At 43.9% G+C, this 22,283-nt stretch overlaps 1 protein-coding gene across 7 annotated transcripts in view; it reads right to left on the reverse strand.

The window, feature by feature from the left end:
• Positions 1 to 22,283, reverse strand: part of LOC136612771 (inositol polyphosphate-5-phosphatase A-like) — a 57,700-nt gene that overhangs the window by 32,950 nt on the left and 2,467 nt on the right. For 2 of the 7 annotated variants that reach the window (XM_066593428.1, XM_066593429.1), the window contains exons 1-5: positions 20,402 to 20,654; positions 20,000 to 20,089; positions 10,408 to 10,449; positions 10,227 to 10,327; positions 7,317 to 7,404 (exon numbers count right to left, since the gene is read on the reverse strand). In XM_066593428.1, coding sequence (XP_066449525.1) covers positions 7,317 to 7,404; positions 10,227 to 10,327; positions 10,408 to 10,449; positions 20,000 to 20,056 — 288 coding nt within the window. In that variant the 5' untranslated portion in view covers positions 20,057 to 20,089; positions 20,402 to 20,654. Of the gene's footprint in view, positions 1 to 7,316; positions 7,405 to 10,226; positions 10,328 to 10,407; positions 10,450 to 19,999; positions 20,090 to 20,376; positions 20,655 to 21,031; positions 21,182 to 22,283 lie in introns of those variants that run through there. The other 5 variants (XM_066593424.1, XM_066593427.1, XM_066593426.1 and 2 more) reach the window with 4 other exon arrangements.

A 22,283-nucleotide genomic window follows, 5' to 3' on the forward strand; every position in this document is an offset into this window, starting at 1 on the left:
TCAAAATAAATGCAGATACCACATCAGCTCCCTATCAGACCCCCAAAACCCTAAATTTATTCAAACCCCAGATGAGACCCTTAAAATTATGCAAGCACCTAAAGGGTTACCTGTAAAATGATACAAGGACATATAATTAGCTGTTTTTAGTTACTGGCATAGTACATCTATCCTACGATATCGTCGACAGTTATGCCCCCCAGGCAAAGATCGTTTGATTTCCATCTCAAGCACGAAAGCAAAAGGCATTACGAGCAACGGGATGAGTGTTCAACTACAAAATGATGCATCCGCCGAACGTTTCGCTTGACAATTGCTGGATATTGAGAATGCTGAGGTAAAATGAAAGCTGTGCTGTGATTGGTTGTTATATATTATACTGCTGAGGTAACATGAAAGCTGCGCTGTGATTGGTTGCTATTTCTTATACTGCTGAGGTAACATGAAAGCTGTGCTGTGATTGCTTGCTATATATTATACTGCTGAGGTCACATGAAAGCTGCGCTGTGATTTGGTGTTATATATTATAAAGCTGAGGTAGCATGTAAGCTGTGCTGCGATTGGTTGTTATATATTATACCACTGAGGTCACATGAAAGCTGCACTGTGATTGGTTGCTATATATTATAAAACTGAGGTAGCATGTAAGCTGCGCTGTGATTGGTTGCTATATATTATACCACTGAGGTAACATGAAAGCTGCGCTGTGATTGGTTGTTATATATTATACTGTGAGGTCACATGAAGGCTGCGCTGTGATTGGTTGTTATATATTATACTGCTGAGGTCACATGAAAGCTGCGCTGTGATTGGTTGTTATATATTATACTGCTGAGGTCACATGAAAGCTGTGCTGTGATTGGTTGTTATATATTATACTGCTGAGGTCACATGAAAACTGCGCTGTGATTTGGTGTTATATATTATAAAGCTGAGGTAGCATGTAAGCTGCGCTGCGATTGGTTGTTATATATTATACCACTGAGGTAACATGAAAGCTGCGCTGTGATTGGTTGTTATCTAGATATATAAAAACGAATGTATGTATGCCTGTCTGTCTTCGCAGCAACGCGCGCCGGGTAAGCTAGTACTCTATATTTCACAAGTTGGTTTTTTTTTTAGAAGTCATGTGATTGGATACAAAAATGCAGATAACCAGTAGATTGAACTCCTGCAGACGTGACGGGCTGCACACATTGCATCTCCTATCCCTTCTACAGACCGATTTATTAAAGGAGAAAACATAAAGTCTGTCATTTCTAATGGACCGCTACACATCATAGAGTTAAAGGTCTCAAGGCAGCCCCTTGTGGTCATTAGTGGTATCGCACTGCTCCATTCGTTTTGGCAATTTATCATTTTTAGGTCAGGAGAAATTCTTCCTGAAACACCCCGATGCTGAGATGTCAGATACAGAGAGATAGGTTGTCCAATTGTCATGGTGCGATAATGGAAAATAATCCACCGAACTGTAGTATCTCTCTTAGACCGGCTTCACTCGGGCATGCTTGTATGTGCAAAACACGGAAAATAGAACCCATTGATTTCAATTGGGGTTGTTCACATTTCCGTATTTTGCGCACGTAAATTGGTCGTGCAGAAATAAAAATATACAACATGCTCTCTTTTCCTGAGTATTTGCACACCAAAGGACTTCATAGGAGTCAGTGGGGGTGCGAAAATGCGGACAGGATTCGCAAGGACGTGCGTGAAACACTGCGCAATTGTGCAGGAAAAAGAACACATCTGGAATGCATTAAGACTAATTAGCCATTTCAATTGCTGCATCTTTGTTTGCCGTGCGCAAATGAACATATGCCTCGCGGGCGCAAAAAGTACACTAAAATACGCCCAAAAAATTAGTTCATCCTGCAAAAATAGTGCGCTCATGCACGCACAGATACGCATACGCTTGTGTGAAGCCGGCCTTAGAGGGCATTCACACCAGTGAGTTTTATGTGTTGCGAGACGCACAAAACACAGACTGACCTGGACGCCATTGTTTTCTATAGAGAAGTCGCAGCTTGTTCCATTTTCTGTGAGTCCGCAGGAAAAAACGCGCTTTTTTTAATGCAATTTTTAAATTTTCCTATTGCAAATACGTGCGATTTTCACGTGTGTGAAAATCGCATCTTCAGTAATGTTCACTAATTGCAATGCACTCGCAGTGGACAACGCAATTTTAGAAGCAGACTGATATTGCGCTTGCTCGTGTGAGCGCACCCTACTTACTTCCTACATGCACTGCTGCCCCCTTGTGGACATTTGTAGAGTTTTGCCTAAGGGCTCTCTCACATATGCGCTTTTTACTGTGATTACAACGCCATGGTAATCGTGATATAATGATCCCATTGTTTTCCATGGGCCGCGCATACATGCGCTCCATTGCAGCGCTGCGATTTTTGAGTGCTGTCTGCTCTATTTTTCCGTGTTTAGCGCACCTCATCACCCATCACAATGATAGGTTGCGCTGAAACCCGCTGACGGACCAGGGAACCTGCATCTGAATACTAAAGTAAAATCACAGCAAAATGCCGCGATCGAAATTGCGCAGTTTTACCCAGAGAGTGGCCTTAGAGTGCAGGGCGAGCGCAATATTGGTCCGAGAAACTCAGAGAGATATCACACTTGCAAAATTGCTATTCTGTATGCAAGAATGATGCGTTTGTGCTTAAAAATCGCCTCGTCTCGCATCTGTGCACTTGCAATTTCTGAATGCATCACACTCGCATGCAAATCGCATGTCATGCGGGTCCGATGCGATTTTAAAAGAAGATCCCATCACCACAACTCACACTTGACTCTCAGCCGTGTGAATACCCCCCAAGGCCGGTGTCACACGGGCACAACCGCGTTTACAGGCGCATTTGTGCCGCATATTTGCGTAATGGGCGTCGTCTATTTTAGGGTGTGTTTTACTGTCTTTTTGTTGGCTTGCACATTGTGTAAATACGTGCATGCAAAAAACGCGTAAATACGCAATTAAGTTAATTGGTTCAATATGTGCTAACGTCATGTACAAATGCGCTGGAAAATAGAGCGTGCCGCGTATGTTTTTGCACACACACAATGGGTGCGGAATATACGAGCATGTGAACGAAATTCTATTCACTGCGGATTGCACGCGCAAAACGCTGCGCAAATACGCTTGTATGGCAAAAGGCCTAGAGGGAAGGTAGGGGTTAAAGGAGTTTGTCCAGGGTTAGAAAAACATGGCTGCGTTCTTCCTAACACAGCGCCACCCTTGTCTATGGGTTGTGATTGGTATTGCAGGTTAGCTCCTATTCACTTTAATGGAAGTGGGCTGCAATACCACACACAACCCTATGGACAAAGGTGGCGCTGTGTTTTGAAAAGAAAAAAACAGCTATGTTTTTCTAACCCTTTAAGGGTATGTTCACACAGTGGATATTTGTTGGGGAATGTGTCTCGGAATTCTCGCCTCTTCTATGTCAGATTCCACGGCAAATCTGCATCCCATTGCAATAAAAAATACAGCATGCTCTATTGTTCTGCGTTATTACACACCAAAGGTCCTGTAAATGGGGCTAAGGGCGTTGGGCCACTAAAATTCATCACCCAACAGGCCTGATTGCTGAGACCACAAAGATCACTAGAACAGGGGTCTGAAGCCCCCCAAGACAAAGCTGCTCTGGTCCCGCATGCACGCTACCACTCCACTCACTGCCTAGGAGGCTAACAGTGACAGAGAGACATGTAACCTTATAGATCACCCAGCTTCCCCAGTAACAGATGTAGCAAAGAAATAATAACAAAATGTAATTTAACAACTTGACAGAAGAGTACGACCAAAGAAAAATATATGTAATCTCTAAGCGCCACTAAGTGGCCATCAGCGGTATTGCATGGCTCCATTTTGTTCCACGGCTTGATTTACTTGTTTTTCTTCCTTAAGCAATTAACAAGGGCTGGGTAAGATTTGAAAACATGACCATTTTTAAAGCAGCGCCACGCGTCCCCACAGGCAGTATCTGGTATTGCAAATATTGTTTTCTAGAAAAAAAAACTGTTATTTTTCTCTAATTCCATGCAATCTTTTAACATTACCGGTAATACTCCCTAATTATTCTGGCGCTGCGTGTCAAGCTGTCAAATAAATCTAAATATGTCCAGATGCATCGTGATAAACTGATTTACTGCATTGCAGTTAAGTTATTAGAACGTGGTAAATGTCAAGTTAATGTTTGCAACATTATATGGACGATTATGCAAAATGAAACAATACCTCTGCAGCGCCACCTATTGGATGGGAGCATTACTGCAAATTAATGCTTGACCCTTTTGTACAGGTCTATAGAGCAATGATTGGGAATTGAAAACCAAGCCAGAATCCATACACAGACGGCTGTTTCAGGGTTTTTGCCGCTCATCACTGTGCAGTAGGATCCTGGCTTGGCTAATAAGAGGTCTATGACGCGTGTCGGGAGGAGTAGCGTCACTCCTTAAGGAGAACATCTAGAAGGTAAGTGAGGAGACTTATAAAGCCATCCATGCTCCTCTGGGGCAAAAACCCCGAAACAGCTGTCTGTGTATGGATTCTGGCTTGGTTTTCAACTCTTGATCATTGCTCTACAGACCTATATAAAGGGTCAAGCATTGATTTGAAGGAATGCTGTCATCCAATAGGTGGCGCTGCAGAGGTATTGTTCCATCTTCCTTTTTTGCATATTACCCAGAGGAACATGCATTGCCTGATAAGTCTCCTCACTCACCTTCTTGGTGCTCTCCTTAAGGAGTGATGGTAACCCTTCCCAATGGACAATTATGGCACTGAGGGTCGGTACTAGTGAAATAATCACTGTAAGGCTGTTGTCACACCTGCATTGGGGTCAGTTCAGGGTTTCTGTGTCTCTGCTCCATTTTTGGAAAACAGAAAAAAAACGGTGGAGAAGCTTACAGCCGCTGTCACGGTGATTCGGCAGCCGCGTGATTAGGCTCCGCTCCCCTTCCGTTTCATGATTTGGCCAGCAAGAGGGACGGGGTGAGTGAGCTCTGGCCAAGTGCGAGGTATGAGGATTCTTGCTGGCACTGAGTTGGGCTTGTGCAGCACTTGTAGTGGCCCGCTTCCCTGCCAGACCAGCAGCAAGAAGCAGGAAGCTAAATAGGCATTTGGGGTACCATGATAGTAGCGCTGAGAAGTTGGGTTTCCACTCTCCTGATGACGTGAGCAGTGCCGTGGCTACACTTCACCACACAAAAGACCTGCCCACATGATAGGCACTACATATATATATATATATATATATATATATATGTGTGTATTTAGAGCTGCATCACAGGTGAGTGACGCAGCATCAGAGGAGACACAGCCAGAGGGAGGCCAACTCTCTAAGCTGGCCACTGCTGAGCTTAGAGAGTAGCCCGAGCGCTGTCCCCATGCTGGGGAGCATATCATGAAGTTGCCCTAGGAATACTCCGGGTCATACAAACACAATTCTAATTGCCCAAGGCAAAAAATCCCCATAGGTAATATCCCATAAAATATCATCTAAACACCTTATTATTCAAAAAGACAAAGACAACATCGAACATCGAATAATATCTAAAACAAAGGGCCAAATGGTGATGGGCCTGGCAAATGAGATGTGACCAGCAGTCATCAGTTAGTAACATGTGTAATTGTGCATCTACACACTAAAACATAGGCCTGGTGGCCAACATCCAAAAGCCTATGTAGAGATTAATAAATCAGCACCACCAAAACCCTATTAAAATCTAATCTATAACCACTCCGACATGTTGCACCTTGTCGCTCCCTCGGGGGAAACAACAACCAGGGCTACAGTGAGCCGAGTGCTGAACTTGTAACGCTTAAATAGAAGAGAGGCGGAACATTATTTCAAGTAGCCAATCTAGACCAGAGACAAGGCAGCAGCGAATAGTGATGTGAGAAACTCTTGACAGGCAGTGAATGGTGCTCTAGTTTAACCAATCCCATATCGATGGCTCCACCAATCACAGTGTGTTGCCAGAGCATGACCAGTGCAGAACAGGCGCGGCTGTCTCAATAGAGCGTGTGCAGACACTTAGAAAAATAATTGAATGTTATCTGCATCAACTGAGCATGTCCGAGGAAAATCATTTAGTACTGTTAATGCTGGGGAGCAAACCAAGAGAAGCAGTGAAGGGAGAGCTATGACAAAATGGCCCTGAAGACTCGGGGCCAAACAGATGTAGAAAGGGCCTGATGACCAGGGGCAGAAAATAAGATCATGCCTCCTAGAATGCGAGGTAGTCTTCTTCCCACAGGGGACTCTGAAGAAGCATACAGCACTGGATTTGATGACTGTGCCGAGGACCCAGAGGCCACAAAGCAGCCAGATGCGCAAGACAGGTCCAACGAGATGTGGTAGTGTGCGCATGTTATTATGGATTATGATGGACAAATTAGGACTGCGGGAGCACCTCCCCATAACGGACTGTGATAAAGAGAATGCGGAGTAATCTGTAAATAAGTTGTGCCAGGCATGAAGGAGTTGAGAATTAGTTAGTGATGTGTTATGTAAAATCTCTGGTACCGGAAGGACAAGGCATTTCGGGAGAAGTGGCGTTGTGTCAATAAGACATTACATGAGGCAGAAGTATACGGGAGATGTTCTTTTGCACCTATGGTGTGTGAGGACGTGATATTCTCATGCCGTGGACCTTTGAGAATATAGTACGGAGTACTAGGAGTGTCTTGTCCCTCCGAGGTGCTATGGATATGAGGATATACAAATGCGTAGTGTAATGGCGCAGCAAACCACCTGAATAGAGAGTTCAAGAGCAGGTGGTGTAGCGAGGTAGACCAGTTGTGCGCTCGTAGTGTATGGCAGTTCAAGGTCTAGGCTTTGTGTAGTGAAGCAGGTGACTGGCACATTTGGCGCGCGCCCACGGTCTGTCAGGGGTCCTGCTCCTGCCAAGTCGAAGAAGTGATGTAAGAGTTTTTTTGGTTTTTTTTTTTTTATATGTGCTGCCTCCTCCATCTGCCATTGCCGTGCCATACACACCATCCATCTGCTTCAGAGACATAGACTGCAGTGTCTGTATACAGTGATATGCAGAAGCTGCAGAAGGCAAACCATGCAAAGTTTTTAAATCTTATTGCAAAAATGATTGTCAGCCCAAAAACATGCATTTCAGTCAAGAAAAAAAATAAGCTCCCCAAAATATCCATAACTTTTAAAGTTGTGTTTCGGTAATCTTGTGATTCTATTGCGACCCACGGGTGACATCATGTTCCAGTAGACATCTTTAAATAACTGTACAGGTGTCTGGGTTGACAATACAGTGAACCCTATTGATGGTTTACTCACCGTGAACTTCTCCTGCTCTGTGAAGTCTTTGTCTACGAAGGTTTGGACACAACTATACTGGGACAGCTCTTCACTGTGAATCAGCTTCCTGTAAAGTCAGACATATTTATTACAATTGTAAGGGATTAAATGCATATATGTATATTATTGAGGGGGAGCACAAAGAAGGCATTAATGCTGTGTGGGGCGTGAAAGGAGGAACTATTACTGTGTGGAGTACTATTACCATTTGGGTGACTGTCTAACGGTCACTATTATTTTTACGGGCACTATGGAGTTATGGCTGGAAGTAGTCATCATGGTGGTCAGTGTCCACTCCATATAATGCAGGTGCCGGCTGTTTCTCACAGCTGACACCTGCCAGCAATAGTTGTGATCACTACTAATGCTGATAGTGGCTGTTAAACTTTCAAATGGCACTTCTGACAGCGGCATTTAAATCCCCTGATTGGTTTTACATGCTCTCTAATGGCCCTCCCGTGATGAGATTTCGAAGTGCCCTGTGGTTGCTATGGCAGCATGGGGCCTCCTGAAGGCCCCCAGTGCTTCCATGCGTGAGTGCTAATCAATCCATGCCTGTCAGATTGCTGTATAATGCAATTCTATAGCATTACAGCATACTGCAGGAGCGATCAAATAATGGGAACTGAAAAAAAGTGTAAATATCAGTTTAAAAAAAGTTCTCTTGTTAGAAAGAATAAAAGGTAATAAAAGCATTTAAAAAAAACAAAAAAAAACCCTTTTCCTATATTTAGAATAAAAAAATCGAAACAAAAAAAAAATATTTGATATTGTTGTGTTCTTAAAAGCCTGATTAAGGTAACACATTATTTACCCCACATGGTGAACGTTGTCCAGAAAAAAAATACAAAATGTCAAAATTGCTCTTTTTTGGTCACTCCGTCTCCAAGAAAAAGAGAGAGCAGAACAAGTAAGATATAGCAGCAGGCGGCTGGCGCTGAGCCGCGTAGCGCTCCTGACCATGCTTGGGTTGGCAGTAGTTGCGACTCCCATTCAGCAAACCATGAGGCTGGCCTAGTAGAGGGACATTGGGTGCGCACCCCAAACAAGGGTTAAAGCGAGTTAGTCTGCAGGTGATAAAGCGTGCACCAGGTACAGCGGACTGTTTAACCCCCTACAGCTTAGGACCAGCTCTGTGTGTTCTGCAGGAAAAGGACACTACAGTTTAGGACCAACAGAGCTCGCTTTATTTTAAACACCTGTAGCTATGATTCTATCAGGACTACCAACATACTTTTAGTGTCATTTAACCCCTTGAGTGGCGGGTTTCCTACCACCCTGTCGTGCCCACCAGGGCAGGTTTTTTAAAATGGTCTAATCATTGAATTTCAACTAGTTTTGCAGTTGCGTCTCAAGAGCCATAACTTTTTCATTTTTCCATTGACATGGCCATATAAGGGCTTGTTTTTTGCGGGACAAGTTGTGATTTTTTAAACAGGGGGGAGGAAAAAAAAGAAATGGGGAAAAAAGAAAAAAAGGGACCATGTCATTAAGGGGTTAAATAATGTATTAACTTCCTTCTCTGGGTCATTACGACGCACACGGATACCACATGTGTGATTGTATTTTTGATTTTTTACAAAGTAAAGGGAGACAAGTGTTTTTATTATTTTTTTTATAATTTTTTTACTTTTTTTAAAAAATGTTTTCCTTTTTTTTTTTTTTTTCTTTTGTCCCTTTAGGGGACTTCCACAGGGACCCATCAGGACCCCTGATCACATTCCGGGGGTCCGATGGTGACAGCCCTTTACATGCTGCAGTGACAGCCCTTTACATGCTGCAGTCACATAGACTGCAGCATGTAAAGGGTTAACACAGCAGAGATCGGAGGTTTTCTCTGATCTCTGCTGTAAGAGCTGGTACCTAGCTGTCCTCTGACAGCTAACAACCAGCTCTCCCTGCCACAGAGACCATCGGCTTGCTTCTGACAAGCCAATGGTCTCTATGGCAACCTGTAAACAAAGCAGGAGGTTGCCGACATATCGGCAATATCTTCTGCTGGTTTTTCAAAGCCCTTGCTTTGTTCTCTGTGGGTCTGTGCAGGCAGAGCACAATGTCACAGCTTGTGGCATTGTCCTCTGCAGCTCCCATAGTGATACATAGCCCGGAAATCTTCCGGGCTATGTTGCTATGAGCAGTGGAGCTCGTCCCGGAAAATTTCCGGGCGTGCCACTCAAGGGGTTAAAGCGAAGATTCTTAGATTTAAAATAACACCAAAATTATGTTTGCAGCTCTCATAGAAGCAGCTACAGCCGTTTGAAGTGGAGGCGAGAATACTGAATTTACAACTGTCATTTTTTAGTGTGCACGCAGAAAGGAGAGAGCTGGGGGGGGACCAGCCGCAGCAGAGAAGATCTGTGATTCTCCTGTCTCTTCCCATGTCACACTTGTAGGGTGACATGAAGTTTTGTTCATGTTATCACTCTCCATCGATCAGAAAGCATATTTGCTCTCTGATTGTCACACATGGGGTTTTTCCCAGAAAAGGAATGAAATGATGAGGACGTGCTAATCTAATCACTCCTCTACACCTTTTACCTTAAAGATGCAGCAGTCATCACTGACTATAGCATCTAAACATTTGAAGTGGAGTTGAGAATACTGAATTTGTTACTGAATTGTTAAAAAGTCTGACATTGACTTGCAGGAATGCTGCTTTCCAATGGGTGGCGCTGTAGAAATATTGTTCCATCTTTTCATTTGCATATTTCCCAGAGGAGCATGCATGGCCTTATAAGTCTCCTCACATCTTCTAGATGCTCTCCCAAAGCAGAAACAATACCCTTCCCGACCATCAAGCTCCCTGACACAAGTATGCTCTGATATGACTGCAGAGCCCGGTACAGGAGCCATTCTGCTGTCTGGGACTTGTAGTCTGTGTCTAGTTACCTGATGAAGTTTTCAGCGGATTTCATGTTTTCCAGATAATTTTTGCCCCCATATTCCTGCAGATGAAGAGCAATGAATGCTGACTGGTGGTCCTGCACCGTCTGGTAGGATGAGAAGGCAGGATGATGAGAATAGATGGCAGTGGATTCGTCTGTGCAGCTGTATGGTCAATACATCTTACCTTGTAGAATTCTTGAAGCCAACTCTTCTCAATTGCTTCAGGCTGCAGGAGAGAAGGAAAATTAATGTCAATTTATGAAGTATCTAATCAACACCCAAACATTGAGGTGTGACTGCAGCTCACCCTAATATCCCTTCTAACACCCAAGGGGTCCCAGCTATCCAATGTGATGCGTCTGTCAGCTCCCTTTGTGAATGTGATAAAGCAGCAGGATATTGGAGTTAACAAGTCATTCTGTATATCTGTGTTTGGGTGAAGCAAGAAATGCATGGGGCTATGTGAGTAAAAATTGGAACTGAGTAGAATTACCCAAGTCCAGTATCTGGTAGTCCAGCACTTTGTTGCTATTCACATTAGTCCAGTTTGTACAGCGCTGCAGACTATGTTGGAGTTATACTATGCAGGAAAAGGCCAGATCCAGTGAAATACCAATAGTGTACTTGAATAGGAAGGCATGGATGTGCTACAGGATGGTATGGGGTATGAGCCCCTGGGGTGCCGGAACATGGATATCAATTTTGCGTTGTGTCCCTCTAAGAGATAAAGAGTAAAACCCACATGTAAAGTTGAAGAGTAGCGTGTGAGAAGCAGAAATCTTCTCTCCGTGTCTCTCTAAGTCCAGTGGGACCTCTGCTATGACTGATGTAAGAAAAGCGTACTGGAAGTGGCCTCCTTCTATAAAGGCAGATCATCCAAGGAGTTGTCCATTATCATTTGCAGGAGATTCGGGTACCGATCCACATTGAGAGTCCCTGGAATGGACACAGGTCCAACGATGGCTCCATGCATGTATCGTAGCAGAAGGAGGCCACTTCAAGAACGCTTTCTGTGCTTCAATCATAGCAGCAGTCCGATGGGACTTAAAGAGACACGGAAAGTGGATTTCTGCTTCTCACATGCTACTCTTCAACTTTGGGTTTTAATATTTATCTCTTAAAGGGTCCACAAAACAAAATTGAAATCCATGTTTCGGGCCCCGTCCACCATACCATCGTGTAGTGCATTCATAACTTCCTGTTCAAGTACGCCATTGTTATTTCACTATAGGACACCAGCAGTGAGATATAGCGCTGGATCCGGCTTTTTGACTGCATCCTGTATAAGCAACATAACTTATCTATAAGTAAAGTAGTATTCACTCAAACAAAGAAGTGAAAAATGCCTGAAGATCCAACCCCCAGCCATTATCTCCTATGGCCAGGGAAACTGCAGCCTGGCATACAATTCTAATGCAGCAGCAGAGAATCTGTACTATTTTAGCAAATGAAGAGCTATCCAAGTGATTCCACAAATGGGCTGTGATCTCCAGACTAGGAGCCACTGATGCTCTGCTGCGGCTCATGGATGGGGGGTGGAGGGGTAGCACTTGCTGGTGAACCATGACAGTGGTACAAAAATATTTGCATGCTATTTGTATGTCTCTTTCATGCCTTTATAGACAAATTATAGGAATAAAAACAAAAATATATACAAAAAATCCAATTCTGCTGCTCTCCAGTGCTTGATAGAGTCTTTTACTTCAAGTAATCTGTAGCATTGCTCTTTCTGTGAGGCAAGTAAAATCAATGCAATGCAACTAAATAACATTAATGGCTGTGGGAACTTTTGGACAAATTTTTCTCTTACATGCACATACTTTGGACTAACATTCATTTTTGCAATAGGGTTTGATTAAACTTTTTGCACCATTTGTCTTCTGCAGCTTCTATATATCACTGTATGTAGAAACTGCAGTCCAAGTCTCAGTAGGAGATTCATCATTGACCGCTAGACTGACACTTAGGACCTTTTTACAAGGGCTGATGAAATATTCAGATTACCACATCCAGTGGGAATTTGAACGATTAGCATTCAGTGTAAATACATGCCCCGACTAATTCTGCATGCGGAAAACTGAACGATGGATAGGCCCGTGTAATCATGGAGTCATTCATTTATGAATGACTGTCTGCTTATTGTGAATGGAGGCTGGTGGGCCGGAATGATCTTCGACCAACATCTGTGTAAAAGCATGCAGCAACCAGGAACCAGTCCTTCAGCCGAGGGGAGGGCGGGGTATAATTTGGCAACAGTTCATGGTGGCTCTATCATCTCCTTTTCCAAAATGCTTGAAGGGTAACCTAGCTTAGCCACCCGCATGGGAGATAAGAGTGTGTAACTCGGTTACCACAGAGTAGTTCCTGATTTTCGTCGTGACGCCAGTGCCCCTGGACAGGTGATGAATCACCCACTCTAAATAAAGATCAGTCTTTTCAAAACCGCGAACACATTGTTTCCTTTTACTCATGATTAACTTGGTTATTTACAATTACAAACAATTCACTTGAGCTTTGCCAAGTGCGGCATTCAGCGCTTCAGAATAACCTTTAGATTTACATTCCTTGACTCAATTCAATTAAAGAACAGTTTCTTTTCCCAAGGAACACACATCGTCAGTCGCTGTTGGACACTTCTCTTGGGGAAAACACTCTTAAACTTCACAGTCTTTCAAACACGTTCACATCTGTTGCTAATGGCAATTAGTTTCTCACTGGTTCCTTTGAGTTGTGGTTCAGCGGGGTAGAGGCAGTAATACACTCTCACACCAACTCCTTCCGGGCATTTCTTGCATTCCTATCCCCAGAGGGGATAAACTTCCCACAAGGAGAGACATCGTCCTGGCTCAGCCCCGGGAGGAGCAGCCCATGTATCATCCATCTCCATTCTCTCGACCTCTCACTTTCTCATCTTGCTTCCAACTGCTTTCTTCTCTCTCTCTAACTCCTCCCCCTAACACCTGACACACTCCACAGCACCTGCACACAGAAGTTAGAACAGACAATACACATAACTAGACTAGACGGATACAATTCCAGACACCAGACATTAACTCTTTCATGCCCTGTTGGCATTAATACAGATAGCACTGCACCATACACCAGTCTGAACAGTGACATGAGACAAACATAAAGACAAACAGACTCAGTGCTGGATGGGTCCCAACTCTGGACCACTACAAGCACAGTATCGATTATCACTGGGACAACCTGGTCTGGACCCAACAGGTCGTCCCATGGTAAAGGGCCCTTAGGGTACTTTTACACAGCACAATTTAAAGGCCCAACAGCTGTCCCAACAATTACTGGAGTGATAGTCGTTCAGTAAATGGAGGTGGAGCGCACCGAATATCAGCGCAAACTGGTAGTCATTCATTGATGAACGACCGCCTCTTTACAAAGGTCGACAGTCGCTTAGCTATTATGTGAGCTGAAAACCAGGAGACTCCGACAAGTAATTGATTCTCGCTCACTTGCCCTGTTGGGTCCCGTGTTTACATGGGTTGACAGTCGCCCATAATCGCTCTTTTGAGCAATTACTTGGGCGACTATCGGCCATGTAAAAGTACCCTTAGCTTTGAGCCCTTATCTCTACTTTCTTGTACTTTTTATCAGCTAATTTATGACCACAACAACATTTATCTTTGACGTTGTCAAAGACACTGAGCAATACTTCAAGTGTTCCTCCAGTTTCCAAGACAAAATCCTATCTCGGGACAGGGGAGGTAGGGCGTATATTACTTGTTCTTGTCTGCCAACTCTACAATCTCTGTTTTTTGGACTTTGTTTTCAGCCTTCCAAGATGGCAGCAATATTCTACCTACCTAATGCACACTGTGCACTGCTCCCTGATTGGCCAGTGCTGATCACATGAGCAGCTCTGGGCAATCAGAATGCAGGTATAATGTATCAGTAGTCTAAAACTACTAGTGCACTGTGGGGATTAGGTAGTCTGAAGATTGTGTCGGCCATTCTGGATAGTCGAAAACAGGAGTCGGAATTGACAGATCAGAGAGACAGCAGAGAACAACTGAAGGTAATATACTCTCCCCCTCCGGTTCCAGGACAGAACTTTATCTCAAAACAAAAAGGGTGACTTTAAAGGGGTTTTCCAGAGCTACACTATTGATAACCTGTCCTCATAATAAGTAGGCTTTCCACCCAGCCGGTAATGGACTGCCCTGGCCAGTAATTAAGTCCTAAGGCCAGTGCCCATATTTATTCTCTACAGCCCATAATAACGGGCATAATAGATAATTGTCAGCTGAGAGCATCTCCGGCCGGGTTCGCAATCCAGCAGCATCTAGTATGTCACTTATTCTCTTATGACCCTTTAGATCTATCCGGCCACCATTATCAGATCTGTGTTCCTTGACCTCCCTTCCCAGCGTGTCCTGTATACATTGCAGACGCTAGGAGGAGAGGTCAGGAGTCACAGTGCAGCATCCCATAGGGTAGCTCTATTCACAGGGCATACGTTGAGGAGCTGGGAGGGTAGAGTGGTCACTTGTCACGGTGGCACTTACCAGGCACCCTACCGGAGGGACACACGTAGCCTCAGCCAGAACAGTGCTGGGCTTCTTCCAGACACCCCTAAGAGAGGGCTGGCCAATAAACATGGAAGCAGGATATAAGGTTGTCACGGGTGACGCCACCGTTCCGTTACCTACCAGAATGACCCTCGTCAGTAAATAAATAAAGGAACCGCAGACAATATTAAAGCACCTCAGGTGCCTGGGATTGGTCAGGGCCTGGCAAAACTTTACTTGCAGAAAACTTGGTACAAGGCACAAAATGCAAAAGACAGCCGTGCAGGCAAAACAGCAGATTTGAGGTCCGGGAGAAAACACAGGATGACACCGATCCTGCAGGTTCCAAGTTATTTGACAGGAACTGCTCCTGGCAGGGGAACTCTCCAGAGGAGGATAGGGGTAGGGTCACTCCACAGACACTCTTGCAGAACAGTACCTCTACACGGTGATCTCAGTCTTTTCTGGACACGCTCACTCTCAAACTCTCTCTCACTTCACTTCTCCACGATTCCTGGCACATGAACCCTCAGGAACCGCTCCTCTTCTTGCATCACTTCACCACATGAGGGTTGAAGGTACCCCCATGTGGCTGGCACTCTGACTAAGGAACCCAGAAGATGATGGAAAACAGACTGACTACTACCACACCCAAATCACCCATACTTATAGACAACATAGATCACGTGACTAGACAAATATTTATACATTTGCAGACATCTCCCAGTCTCATGCAAACATTAACCTTTAACTTGCTGCAGCTGTGCAATACACAACAAAATGGCTAGACAACTTTGCACAGCGTATCTCGAAAAGACGTGACATGTATGACATTTATGGAGAGGCCAGTAACTTAGACTTCTGGCCACTACAACAGTTCTGATTATGGCGTCCGGACGAGAGCTAAAGGAGCATAAGAGAATGAGTGACATACTAGATGCTGTGGGGTTGCTGCCCAGCACAAGTGGGTACACAGTTACTAGCGGGGCCACTACTACGGACACTATTAGTATTACGGCCACTATTACTATTAGGGCCACAAATAGGGGCAATGTTACTATTGGGGCCACAGCTGGGGGCCCTATTACTATTTGAGCCACTACTAAGGGCACTATTACTAATGGGGGCACTACTAATATTAAGGCTACTATTAGTATTAGAGCTACAATTGGGAGCACTATTACTATTGGAACCACTACTAAGGGCACTATTACTATTAGGGTCACTATTAGGAGCAATATTACTTTTGGGGCCACTGCTAGAAAGCAATATTATTATTGGGGCCACTATTACCATTAGAGGCATGATTAGAGGCACCATTACTATTGGGGCTACAACTAGGGGCTCTATTACTATTTTGTAGCCACTACTAGGGGCATGATTACTATTAAGGCAACTATTACAATTCCGGATACTACTACTATGGGGGCAACTATTGGGGGCACTATTACGATTAAAGCCACTACTAGGAGCACTATTACAGCCACTAATAGGCGCACTATTACTATTGGGGCTACTATAACTGTTAGGGCCACGACTGGATGCACTATTACTATTGAGATCACTGAGGGGGGCACAGTTACAACTGGGTCACTACTAGGGGCACTATAACTATTGGGGTCACCACTTACCACTACTCCTCATCTCTAAGCACTGCTGCGGTAGGTCCTGAACTGAGGTTTTGGATGTCAGGCAGCATCAGGATCTGAAAGTGATGAGGACCCAGCAAGAAGCAGTAACTAAATAGTGTGACCTGTTTTTAAGCCTCTCACATAATGTCTGAATTGCACGTCCTATACATAGCATATTTTCTGTATATGGAATTTTAGCTATAGATTTAGTGCAAGGAGGAGTTACGAGGCCTTTTAGATCAAAAATATTTGCGCCTCTCTGGATACATTAAGACGCTACTTATATGAACACGCCAATAAGTGTGGTCGTTCCCTAGCTCGCTATTTGCATATCAGAAAAGGACACACCTTTATACCGCACATCAATGACAAATATAGGCGTAAAGTAAGTAGCCCGAATCTAATATTCAAGACATTTCGGGAATATTACCATAACTTATATAACCTGCAGCGCCAATTTTAAGATATGGCTCCTGAGGCACTCCGTGCCCACATAAAATCCTATATAGATGATACTGCTTTACCCACATCCCTCAAGATCTTGCAGCCCCCATAGAAGAGGACATTACAGAAGAACTTGGTGAGGTTATTGAAACTTCTCCTGGCCCAGATGGGTTCACGCCCAGGTTCTTTAAACATTTCAACGAGAGCCTCACACCTATCCTAACAGCGATATTTAACAAGGTGTCGCCATCATCCCTTTCCAACGCCAATCCCTTATGGCTCACATTACTGTGCTGCCGAAGCCCAGGAAAGACCCATCACCATGTACGAGCTACCGACCCATATCACTTATCAACGTTGATGTTAGGCTCTTTTCAAAGGTCCTGGCAAATAGGTTAGGTCGCATTTTACCCTCTATCATCCATAATGTCCAGGTGAGCTTCCTACAACAAAGGAAGGTGAGGGACAATACTAGCAACTTCTCATGGTAGATAAAGCTAAGATCCTAAATAACCCATTCTGCCTTCTTTCTATTAACGCTGAAAAAGCTTTTGACCATATACATTAGGGCTTCCTCTAGTCTTCCCTAGAACATATTGGACTTGGCACCAGGTTCTTGAATAGAGTCCTGGCACTCTATAGCGACCCATCTGCACAAATACACATGAACGGTCCCCTTTCTGGGATGATTTCTATCAGAAATGCCACCCGACAGGGGTGTCCTTTGTATCTGCTGCTGTATGCCATAGTGATGCAACATCTGGTGGTGGCCCTCCGGGAAAGCCCCAAAATACAGACTGGTGCACAACTCTACAAAATGGCCTTATACACCGATGACCTTGTGATGTATGTATCTCAGCCTTGAGTGTCCCTACCTGTGATATTAGGAGAGTTGTTGAGCAACTTTAAAGTAAGCTTAAGCAAGACTGAGGCCTTAAATGTGTCCCTTCCATCTGAGGAAATGACCCATTTATCTAAGCAATTTGACTTTAAGTGGAGCTCGTCATCTTTTTAATATTTAGGAGTGAATATATCTGCAAACTTATCCTCCTTATACCAACTGAACTATATCCCCCTAATGGAATGGACAATGCGAGACCTAAACACTTACTCAAAAAAACATCTGTCTTGGTTTGGGCATCTAAACGTTTTAAAAATGGATGTTGTGCCAAGATTCTTGTACTTATTTCAAATGCTCCCCATCCAAATCCCTCCTCAATATTTTAAAGACATGCAGGTAGCTTTCAGACGGTTTATTTGGGGAGGACGATCCAGTCGACTTAACTTCCGGACACTAACATGCCCCAAGACTCAGAGAGAACCGGAGTAGCTGACCTTAAACTATGCTACACTGCATCAGTGTTGACCAGACCTCTTGACTGGCACTTCTGTCGAGGCTCTAAACAGTGGGTAGACCTTGAGACACAGTTGACATGACCCTACTTAAACACACTGCCGTGGCTGTCCCCTAAGGACAGGCGCTCCTCTGTTCCCCATACCCTCCTTTCTACTGTTTGCTTGAGAATTTGGGATGGGTTTAGGGTCAGGGGCGACCTCCTAACCCGCACAGGGGCTTTAAGTCTCCTTTTTCAAAACCCATTTCAAAATCTCCTGTATAGAGTATTTACAACTATCCTTTTTCCTAAAAACCATTCCTGTTCTCCACCAATCAAATTCTTTACCAACTCCAATTGAAGACCTATTTTTACAAAAGAACCCGCCTACCCATGTCCTCTCCAAGATCTACAACATTACATTATCGCAGGTCACCCAGGGATACCCCGAGTTTACTAGACCACGGGAGGGCGAGTTGTCTGTTTCTGTATTGGATTCTGATTGCGATACGGCATTTACATTTTCACACAAATTGCCTTTGGCTTGTGCTGCCTAGGAAAAGAATGATAAATTGCTCACCAGGTGGTATAGATGCCCAGTCCTCATTCATCATATTTAACTGGTAATATTGGACTCCTACTGGCGCTGTGGCTCTGCGAGGAGTACCTTACTTCATGTTTGGTGGGACTGCCTGGAGCTACGGCCTTTTTGGGAGGTGGCCTTTCAGATCCATGAACAGGTAAAACACAATCCAGTTGTCGCATCACCTAAATTGGCGCTACTCTCTATTATTCCAGGCTCGTTTGCCCAGGCTAAGAAAGGTTTATTGCGTCCTTTCTTAACAGCAATGCGAACTGTAATTCCTCGCCATTGGCGACCCCCCCCACGCGCCTTCCGTAGTAGAGTTTATTCAAGGGGTGAACTATTTAATGCACGTGGAAGAATTGGTGGCAGGGGATGCCCTTGAATCAAGTGGAGGTGTAGACTCTTGGGGACAATGGATCTCCTTCCAGCATATGCCTGAGTTCATGAATCTATTGGGGTCATGGGACAAGGCCAACATCCCACCCCCCATCCTGTTCCCATATCCCATTCTCCGGTCTATTCCCCCACCCCCACCTCCTCCTCTTCCTATCAGTTATTTTTTCTGTTTCTATCTCCTACCCCGTCCCTCTTTGTCTCCCTATTATACCTCTACCCCTTGTTCTTTCTTTCTATTTACCATACCTTTCCCTCAATGTTGGTTTAACAACCACTTAAGTTAATATTAAGCAGTGCCCTGGTACTCACGAGCCATTCTCCACATAACAGAGTCACTCTGAGTTAAAAAGTTAAGTAAACACTTCAGAAGGGATCTCAACTCCAACTTGGAATTTCTACACAAGCTGAGGACCTCTTGGACTATATGGACTCTCACCTCCAGCTCACAGTCCAGTCTTGAGTATACAATAACTAGTCCTTCAGCGACAATGCTACAGTTAATTGTAATTAGTACTTTTGAATTCTGTATTAGTTATGTTATAACTTCAACATTTAAAAAAAGGATTAAACAAAGATTTGGTGCATAAAACCTGCAGGTTTTGGCCATAAACTTCAATGAAGAGGCCGAAATCTGCAGCAAATCTGCAACAATAGCTGCAGATTTGGAGAACAGCGCGGAAAATACGCATAATCTGCAGGAAATTGTGGAGATAATCTGCAGCAATCGCCACGGATTTTTAAAGCAGATTTTCCACAGTGAACATGTTGGAATGACAGAATGATGAAAGGCATCAAAAAAGCACAAAAGCAGAGAAAAGAATAAAACACATTTATATACTTTATGGGTCAAACTCACCTCATCACACACAGAGCCAATATTGGCCGTAATGAGCAGCACTCCCAGACTCTCCATGATGGAGCTCACAAGTGATAGATAACTGCAAAACTGGCACACGGGAACAAAAAACAAATTGGGATTTGAGTCTAAAATGTTAAACTTGCACAAAGTGAGAATTAAAAAAATTGCAATTAAAGTTTGAGGAGATTGCAAGGTGGTAGGAGAGTAAATGCAAACAGAACAAGGTTTGAGATGATCAAAGCAAAGAAGGAAGGGAATAGAGGACTGAGACGAAAGGATCCAGAGGCAAAGACAAAAAGGAGCAAGCAGGTGTCAGAGGAGCAGAGATGAGAGCACACAGGTAAATGCTATGCAAAGTGGCACATGACAGGTACATCATTGGCTGCTCATGGTATTAACTTATCACCGTCCCGGGCAGGACGTGCCGTTAATCCAGATTTAGTCCGCTTTACAGATGTGTAGAAATCCCCAGATGTGATTTTATATATCTGTTCCGCTTCTTGTCATTGCACTGATCTGTGATCTGCCTCCTTCCTGGCCAGGTAGATCCCTCCCTAACATTGCCCAGGTGTTCTCCTCAACCTCCCACAGCTCTTCTTTTGTCTGTTCTTGCCTTTACCTCAGTGTCAGGTTACTGACTGAACAGGTATAACACATTCCAGTTGTCTATTCTACAGCCACCATATAAATAGACTTCTCTGCCAGACGCCGCCGTCTGGCCTACAGCCCCATCCTGGTTTCTGCAACTGCAAAACACCAATCAGCCACTGCATCTGGCTGTCATGTATTGCAAACTTCCTTTTTGCTAATGCAAAACTTAACAGCTGCTATTACAAGTTCATCTGAGGTCTATATATCCATAAATACCATTGTGTCAGCTAGGATACTAGGCATAGACAAGTGACACCACAAATGAGGTAAGCCCATTGTGATGTCAACAATTGGAATGTTGTGAGGTTGAACATATAATCAAGGTACAAGGAACATGTAAATCTTGGAGTGAAGATGGTTTTGAAGGACTCTCCTAACCGGACTAATTGTGAAACTTCAAATTTTACTGAAGCGTCCACGTCCAAATACTATGTGGGCATCAATGGAACGATGGAAGTTTCTTCCAGCTCAAACCGACCAGCACTAAGATCTTGCCTGAGAAGGGATTCTGTAACACCTAGAGGACATCTGAAAAGAAAGGTGACATTTGCCATGGATAATCCACCACCTCTTAAGAGTCCCAGCCTGAATTTGAGCGGTCGTGACAAGAATCAAAGAATGGAAAACAAAACTTCAGTAGGCGACTCTTCCAAGACACCGACTGGAGGGAAAAGAAAGTCTGGAACCTCCTCAACCGGCTCCACGAGTGAAACTCAATCGCCAGATAAAAGCTCCCTCAGTAGACCACAACCCCCAAAGACTAAGAAACTCACTGCAGTCGGGACCAACAATAGGAAATCTAGAACCAGAAGCAAGACTAGAAGCCCAAGGAATAAAAGTAAGATGAGAGTAAAGGAAAGCAATCAGGAGACAAAAGAGGACACATCTACACCGATGGATAACATGGAAGACCCCCTTCCAGAAGTCCAAGATGAAGCTGCAGTTCCAAGATGGTTAAGGTTTCTCATGCACTGCTTCAACATAGAATGGAATTTCAAGTTGCCCCAAGGACCATGGAAAGTTCAGTGGACATTAGTACAGCCCCATTTGGACACCATGGATTCTTCGCAAGGTGATTGAGACTTAAGGATGATTAGAACATCAGTGTGTCTGGTAGCAGAATAAACAGCATGGCACCATAATATTACTTTGTAAATTACGTACTTGAACACAAATGGTAAAAGTGTCCTTTATTTTTAGGATATTTTAAGAGATGCACTGTGATAATCTTGTAGATATGAGGCGTCATGCTGAATATAGAGGGGCATGGAGCCCATATAGTGGGATGTAGTTCCATAGAGCGGAGCTGTAGACACTATCTGTGTGGCATTAAGGATATACTCTATTGCTTTGTGAAGGAATATACCGCTGCATAGAAATAAACAGACGTTAAGGCACAATAAAGCCCCATAGATGGCTTTGGGTGTTGTATTACTTCTCCATACAACTTAAATGGATTTTTCAGGACTTTAAAAAATTTTTTTTTAAATTGCAGACCTAAAATTGTGTAAAAAGGGGGAAAAAATTATATACTCCCCTAATCCAGATCTGCAACCCCAATGCCTGCTGCTCGTAACACAGAAGCCACCAACGGGTGGTCATGTGCTATATATTGTGCATATACTAGCCG

Source organism: Eleutherodactylus coqui, chromosome 2 (genome assembly GCF_035609145.1).
Source record: "Eleutherodactylus coqui strain aEleCoq1 chromosome 2, aEleCoq1.hap1, whole genome shotgun sequence".
NCBI lineage: Eukaryota > Metazoa > Chordata > Amphibia > Anura > Eleutherodactylidae > Eleutherodactylus > Eleutherodactylus coqui.